Raw genomic sequence first — 8,218 nt, 5'->3', positions numbered from 1 at the left:
TCCCAATTATTTCTGCGCAAGCAAAATAGCCGTGCTGCCACTGGTCTTTGTAAATTAACAAGTGTAATAATACTTTTACAAAAATGAAATCACACTTGGACGAAAAGTTCACCTACGCAGTTCTGACGCATCCAAAGGCGTTTCCTAATAAAAAGTGCTGAGCATCTCTAAATGAGTCTGCATTGCGGATGGTGGGCCTCTATTTGCAAGTAACGGTTCCTAACCCTTTGAGAGCCTAATATTTATAAAGCCGCCCCTGATCAATACTGGAGGTTTCAGTATGAGTTTGGAACAATTGACTCCCCCGTTCAGCTGGGAAGATGGTGGGAAAGTGGATTTGGGGGAATACTGGTCAAAGCTCCCTTTCCCCATTAGCGCTTTTCTTAGGCGCCTGGATGACCAAGTGACCCCTCACTACATCGACTGTCTCCTGAGCAACAGGCCCTTCTCATTCGGTGATGGCGCTGGTGTTGAGTTTTGTGGTGATGAATATTTGTATGGGTCAGAGGAACCGGGATCGAATGAGGTTCAATTCTACGTGGCTTACGGCGAGATAAGTATGAAAATGAGGAAAAAGGCGCTTTTAAATTTATTGAAACTGATCTTTGAATCGAGATCCCGGCCATTTCTCAAAAACACTCAGGAGTGCTTAACAGGTCTAAATCATCATCTAAAGAGGCTGGAGAGGCAGGGTATGTCTGTTGCTCCGTCTGGGCGTTTCCCAATCTATCTACTGTACCTATTTCCTGTCTATCTTATCTTTCTAACCCTTGATCTTATTTTGTTTATCGCATTTACCATCCATCATTAGCTGTAAGCTTTGCATTAACTTGTCTCGGTTCGCCTTTCCATTTCACTTCCCACCTCTCTTTTCAATCTTTCTGTTGCCGTGTTAACTAGAGTACCTCTCGAACGAACATTAACTCTTACGCTTTATATATCAATTTTACCCCTCTTTTTCCATATGATTACCAACCTCTCATTTTTGCACCATCTCCCCTTTTATCTGTTTCTGACCTTTTTGCTTATATCACTTTATCTCTTCCCATTTATTTATCTTGTTTCCTTTTAATCTCTATCCAAGACAGAAATAATTGGAGAAACTCAGCAGGTCTGGCAGCATCTGTGGAGAATTAACAGAATTAACGTTTCAGGTCCCAGTGGCCCTTTTTCAAAAGAAGTATTTTTGTTTCTGTTTTTCTTTCAGATTTCCAACGTTCGCTGTTCTATGTTTTTTGTTTCTCCTTTAATTTCCTGTGTATTTCTCATAATGTACCTTTATTACTCGTTATGTAACAGCCTCTTTTATTCCCTTTTTAGTTACGTCTTTATTCCCCCCGCTCCCCACCCTCCCACCCCTCAAACGTCCGTCCACTTCACCATTCTTTCTCACCTCCTCTTTAACGATCTTTTTTTTCTCTCTTTTCTTACATTCCCTTTTTTTGTGTGTACCGGACCTATTTATCGTCATGTTATTGATCGAAGTGTTTATCCTTCTTTTTGGTCTAGCAGTTCCTCGTCTTCTGTTAAACTTCTCCTTTCTGCTTTGATTTGTAAATTGAACATCAACCAACACATAATTCAAACTGCAATTATCGTCTCTTTAGTTCTTTTTTAAAATGAAAATGTATCGAGACTTGCTTAATTATCCAACAAATAGACCACTGTTTCAGATTATGTTTGAAACCCGAATAAATGTATTCTCTTGAATATATTCAGCATCTGTCTCTGTCATAGCTACAACGCAACCAATTATTCGGTCCATTTTGATTTCGCAGGAATAAATTGCTAAAAAAAAATTCTTCATTTTTACGAAAAGTAAAGATCAAATGGCGCTTTTCTTGGAAAATCGTAATTTTAATCTGTTTAACAGCTCTACGTGTGTCTGACTAGAGCCTTTCTATTTGACAGGAATAAAATATCTTGTCATTTGCAGTGTTTTAAGTAAATGCTCCTTACAAAATTCAGCGCATTCTTAGCTTTGATCATTTTTAGTAACGATACGATGACTGGAAAATGGATAGCGATGTATGTAAATCACTTTACATCGGAGGTTGTATTATTTATACCTGTAACCATCGGAAATGAAAACAGCCGGAGTAAAACCTAGAGATATAAAATTATTTGAAACGTTTATGTTTATATTTTTGAAAGAATATCTTATTTCGGTTAAAACACTCGCAGTGTACGTGATTATGCAATGTATGTGACCGATCTGTTTGCATGACTGTGTTTCGGGACTGGAAAGGTACTGAAGCCTTCAAACTGAAATCCACACACAAGTCAAACATAAAAAGCGATCCTTTAGACACCGGTAGGAGGCGCGTTGAAATCCACAGCTCCGGTCACTGAATCAGAGACGCTGAAGACATGAAGATGCGAGAAATGGAGCAGAATTCACGAGCAGGCGACGGAAGATTGGAAAAGATGCAAAATGTCTGCCGTTGCACATCACTTTAAGATCCGGAAAATGCATCACCAATAATTCAAAGTTCTGAATTCGTGAGGTGTATTAATAGCAGACAGCACAGATCCCTGCCCTGCTCTTTCTTTACAGTCCTGTAGTTTCCTTTTCAAAAATATAATGAATTCCATCTTAGAAGTTATTCTTAAACCACCTTGCAAAATCTCTCTCTTTCCTTTGGTTATTTTACCAACTGTTAACGAGAGAGCAATATATCTTAAATGCCAGAAACATAATTAATATAGCTGGAAGTAATACACACAAACTAAGAGGAGCAAGAGTATCATAGAGTCATAGAGATGTACAGCATTGAAACAGACCCTTCGGTCCAACCCGTCCATGCCGACCAGATATCCCAACACAATCTAGTCCCACCTACCAACACCTGGCCCATAATTCTCCAAACCCTGCCTTTTCATATACCAATCCAAATGCCTTTTAAATGTTGAAATTGTACCAACCTCCACCACTTCCTCTGGCAGCTTATTCCATACATGGCTATTCCATTCTTCAAGCTCGCCCTACCATTCAACAAGATCATGGCTAATCTACTATGGGCTTCAACTGTTCTTTTGTGCCAGCTCATCATAAGCTCCCAATTTCCTATTTTTTTAAAAAATCTACATTCTCTTTAAATACTTTTAGTGATCTGGCCCCCATAACTCTCTGGGGTAGAAAATTCCAGACATTCACTGCCCTACAGGCATTCCAGTTTTCAATAAATATCTCCTTATTCTGCAACAATATTCTCGAGTTCAAAATTCCTACACAAGTGGAAACATCTTCTCAACATCTACCCTGTCAAGCCCTCTCAGAATCATAAGATCACCCAATTTTAAAAGTTCTCATGAGTAAAGACCTAACCTGGTTATCCATTCTTGATAAATCAACCCCATCACCCCAGGAATCTCTTTTGAACTGCCTCCAGCCCCAGCACATTCTTTCATAAATACAAGAACCAGAACCAGAACTGAAGGCGCACCCTCATCAACAACATGTACAGTTGTAACAAAAGTTCCCTATATTACACTTCAAACCCCTTGCAATAAAGCCCAAAATTCCATTTCCCTCCTTAATTACTTGATACACCTGCATGCTAAAGTTTTGTGTTTTATGCACAAAAACATTCAGATTCCACTTTGATGACCTTTTTAAGTCTTTCTCCATTTAGAACATAGAACATAAAACATAGAAGAATACAGCGCAGTACAGGCCCTTTGGCCCTGGATGTTGCGCCGATCCAAGCCCACCTAACCTATACTAACCCACTATTCTCCATATACCTATCCAATGCCCGCTTAAATGCCCATAAAGAGGGAGAGTCCACCACTGCTACTGGCAGGGCATTCCATGAACTTACGACTCGCTGAGTGAAGAACCTACCCCTAACTTCAGTCCTATATCTAGCCCCCCCTTAACTTAAAGCTATGCCCCCTTGTAATACCCGACTCCATACGCGGGAAAAGGTTCACACTGTCAACCCTATCTAACCCCCTAATCATCTTGTACACCTCAATCAAGTCACCCCTAAACCTTCTTTTCTCTAATGAAAACAGCCCCAAGTGTCTCAGTCTTTCCTCATATGATCTTCCTTCCATACCAGGCAACATCCTGGTAAACCTCCTCTGCACCCGTTCCAGTGCCTCCACATCCTTCCTATAGTATGGCGACCAAAACTGCACACAATATTCCAGATGCGGCCGCACCAGAGTCTTATACAACTGCATCATGACCTCAGGACTCCAGAACTCAATTCCTCTACCAATAAAAGCCAGTACGCCATATGCCTTCCTCACCGCACTATTTACCTGGGTGGCAACTTTCAGAGATCTGTGTACATGGACACCAAGATCCCTCTGCTCATCCACACTACCAAGTATCCGACCATTAGCCCAGTACCCCATCTTTTTGTTATTCTTCCCAAAATGAATCACCTCACACTTAGCTACATTGAATTCCATTTGCCACCTTTCTGCCCAGCTCTGCAGCTTCTCTATATCCTGCTGTAACCTGCCACATCCTTCCTCACTGTCAACAACTCCTCCGACTTTCGTATCATCCGCAAACTTGCTCACCCAACCTTCTAACCCCTCTTCCAGGTCATTTATAAAAATGACAAACAGCAATGGTCCCAAAACAGATCCTTGCGGAACACCGCTAGTGACGGCACTCCATGAAGAAACTTTGCCATCAACTACTACCCTCTGTCTTCTTCCATCCAGCCAATTCCTAATCCAAACCTCCAACTCACCCTCAATGCCATATCTCCGTATTTTCTGCAGTAGCCTACCATGGGGAACCTTATCAAACGCCTTACTAAAATCCATATATACCACATCTACCGCTTTCCCCTCATCAACCTCCTTCGTCACCTTTTCAAAGAATTCAATAAGGTTTGTGAGGCACGACCTGCCCTTCACAAAACCATGCTGACTATCTTTGATCACATTATTCCTATCCAGATGTGCATAAATCCTATCCCTTACAATTCTCTCTAAGACTTTGCCCACAACAGAAGTGAGACTCACCGGCCTATAGTTACTAGGGTTATCCCTACTCCCCTTTTTGAACAAGGGAACCACATTTGCTATCCTCCAGTCTTCTGGCACTACTCCTGTAGACAAAGAGGACATAAAAATCAAGGCCAATGGCTCTGCAATCTCCTCCCTTGCTTCCCAGAGAATCCTGGGATAAATGCCATCAGGCCCAGGGGACTTTTCTATTTTCACCTTTTCCAGGATTTCCAACACCTCTTCTCTACATACCTCAAAGCCATCCATTCTACTTATTTGTGACTCAGTATTCACATCGACGACAATGCCCTGTTCCTGAGTAAATACTGAAGAAAAGTATTCATTCAGTGTCTCCCCAATCTCTTCCGCCTCCACACGCAACTTCCCACTACTATCCTTGACTGGACCTATTCCTACCCTAGTCATTCTTTTATTTCTAACATACCTATAGAAAGCCTTAGGGTTTTCCCTAATCCTACCGACTAAGGACCTTTCATGTCCCCTCCTTGCTGCTCTTAGCTCTCTCTTCAGGTCCTTCCTGGCTACCCTATAACTCTCAATCGCCCCAATTGAACCTTCACGTCTCATCTTGAGATAGGCCGCCCTCTTCCATTTAACAAGGGATTCCAATTCCTTATTAAACCACGGCTCCCTCGCACGACCCTTTCCTCCCTGCCTGACAGGTACATAATTATCAAGGACACTCAATAGTTGCTCCTTGAACAAGCTCCACATATCATTTACACTCTTGCCTTGGAGTCTACTTTTCCAAGCCACACATCCTAAGTCATGCCTCACCGCATCATAATTTCCCTGACCCCAGCTATAACTCTTGCCCTGTAGTACACACTTATCCCTCTCCATCACGAGAGTAAAAATCACCGAATTATGGTCACTATCCCCAAAGTGCTCACCTACCTCTAATTCTAACACCTGGCCTGGTTCGTTACCCAGAACCAAATCCAGTATGGCCTCACCTCTTGTTGGCCTGTCTACATATTGTGTCAGGAAACTCTCCTGCACACATTGAACAAACACTGACCCATCTAACGAACTTGAGCTATAGCTTTCCCAATCAATATCAGGAAAGTTAAAGTCCCCCATAACAACCACCCTATTACTGTCACTCATCTCCTGAATCACCTTCCCTATCCTTTCTTCAATGATTCTAGGACTATTAGGAGGCCTGTAAAAGACTCCTAACAGGGTGACCTCACCTTTCCTATTCCTAACCTCAGCCCAAACTACCTCAGATGGCAAGTCCTCATCCATCGTCCTTTCCACCACTGTAATACTATCTTTGACAAGCAATGCCACACCTCCCCCTCTTTTACCCCCACCTCTGACCCTACTAAAACATTTAAATCCTGGAACCTGCAACAGCCAATCCTGTCCCTGTTCTAGCCATGTATAATGGTTTACCTTTTGATTCTTCCTAACAAAATATTTGACCTTACAATGTCCTACATTAAAACTCCATCTTCCAAGTTTTTGCCATTCACCTAACCTGTCTACATCCCCTCACAGGTTCTTTATGTTCACATCACTTTGTGCACCCCCCAACCGCCAACCACCATCTACTTCTGTATCATCAGCAGATTTGGATACATTACACTGTACTGCCTTGTTCGCGTCATTAACATAGATAGCAAATAATTGAAGTCCCAGGACAGATTCTTGTGGTACTTCACTATTTATCCCTTTCCATCTGATAAAATGCCAACTCTCTATCTTCTCTGTGTTAATCGATCCTCAATCCACGCTAATACATTACACCCAATACTGTTAGCTCTATCTTGTGCATTAACCTTTCCTGCAGGACCTTACAAAATACCTTCTGAAATCCAAATGCACCTCTCACCTCTGACTCCCCAAAGCCTGTCCAGCAGCTAGAAGGCACAAGTCAGGAGTGTGATTGCATGCCCCCTACTTGGCTATATGGGAGCAGGAGAAAGTGAGGACTGCAGATGCTGGAGATCAGAGCTGAAAATGTGTTGCTGGAAAAGCGCAGCAGGTCAGGCAGCATCCAGGGAACAGGAGAATCGACGTTTCAGGCATAAGCCCTTCTTCAGGAGCAGCTCAATCAACACTCAAGAAGCTTGACATCATCCAGGACAAAGCAGGCTGCTTAATTGGTGCAACACCGAGAAGGATACACTCCCACCACCGTATACACTCAGTAGCAGCTGCAAGATGCATTGCAGAAATTCACCAGAGATTCTGATATAACATCTTCAAACCAGTGACCACATCCATCTAAAAGGACAAGGGGAACAGATTCACAGGAATGCCACCACAGGGATCAGTGCTGGGTCCACTTTTGTATATCATTTATCTAGATGATTTAGATGAGAATATGGAAAGTATGATTACTACGTTTGCTGATGACACCAATATTGATGGTAGGCATAGTGAACAGTGAAGAAGGTTATCTAAGATTACATAGAGATCTTGATCAATTGGATCAGTGGGCTGAAAAGTAGTAGATGGAATTTAATTTGGATAAATGCAAGGTATTGCATTTTGGTAAAACAAACCAGGGCGGGACTTGCAATTAAAAGTAGTGTTGTAGAACAGAGAGACCTAGGGTTTCAGGTACATAATTCTTTGAAGTTTGCATCACATTTAGAAAGGTTGGTTAAGAAGGCATTTGACATGTTTGCTTTCATTGCTCAGACCTGTGAGTGTAGGAGTTGGGATGTTATGTTGAGGTTTCATAAGACATTGGTGAGGCCAATCTGAAGTAATGTGTTTTATTATTAAGCTGGCGAGGGTTCAGAAGAGATTCACCAGGATGTTGTCGGGACTAGAGGGTTTGAGTTATCTGTGTAAGCTGGGACTCTCTTCACTGAAGCATGGGAGATTGAGAGGTGACCGGATAGAGGTTTATAAAATAATCAGAGGTGAAGATAAGTTGGAGTGCAGGGATCTTTTCCCTAGGATGGGGGATTTCAAGATGAGCGAGTATATTTTTAAGGTGCAAGGAGAAAGTTTTTTTTTAAATGAGCGACAATATTTTTACATAGAGAGCAGTTTGTATGTGGAATGAACTACCAGAGAAAGTGGTGGATACTGGTACAGTTACAATCTTTAAAAGACTTTTAGCTAAGTACATGAATAAGAAATGATTGAATAGAAATGGGCCAAGCACAGGCAGAGGGGCTAGTTTAATTTAGGATTATGGTTGGCATGGACTGTTTGGACTGAGCAGTCAGTTTCTGTGCTGTATGATTCTATGATT

General features: G+C 41.9%; 1 protein-coding gene across 2 annotated transcripts in view; it reads left to right on the top strand.

Annotated features, from left to right (window-relative positions):
• The first annotated feature begins 255 nt into the window (after positions 1-255).
• Positions 256-8,218, top strand: part of LOC122550194 (uncharacterized) — a 44,307-nt gene continuing 36,344 nt past the window's right edge. For both annotated transcript variants that reach the window (XM_087987667.1, XM_043690934.2), the window contains exon 1: positions 256-692. In XM_087987667.1, the coding sequence (XP_087843793.1) occupies positions 281-692 (412 nt within the window). In that variant the 5' untranslated portion in view covers positions 256-280. The remainder of the gene's footprint in view (positions 693-8,218) is intronic.

The sequence above is a fragment of the Chiloscyllium plagiosum genome, unplaced genomic scaffold (assembly GCF_037043375.1).
Source record: "Chiloscyllium plagiosum isolate Xiang-an unplaced genomic scaffold, Cpla_swu_hap1 HiC_scaffold_5, whole genome shotgun sequence".
In the NCBI taxonomy this organism is placed as follows: domain Eukaryota; kingdom Metazoa; phylum Chordata; class Chondrichthyes; order Orectolobiformes; family Hemiscylliidae; genus Chiloscyllium; species Chiloscyllium plagiosum.
Note: the sequence above shows the minus strand (reverse complement) of the source record. Positions and strands in the feature narration are given on the sequence as shown.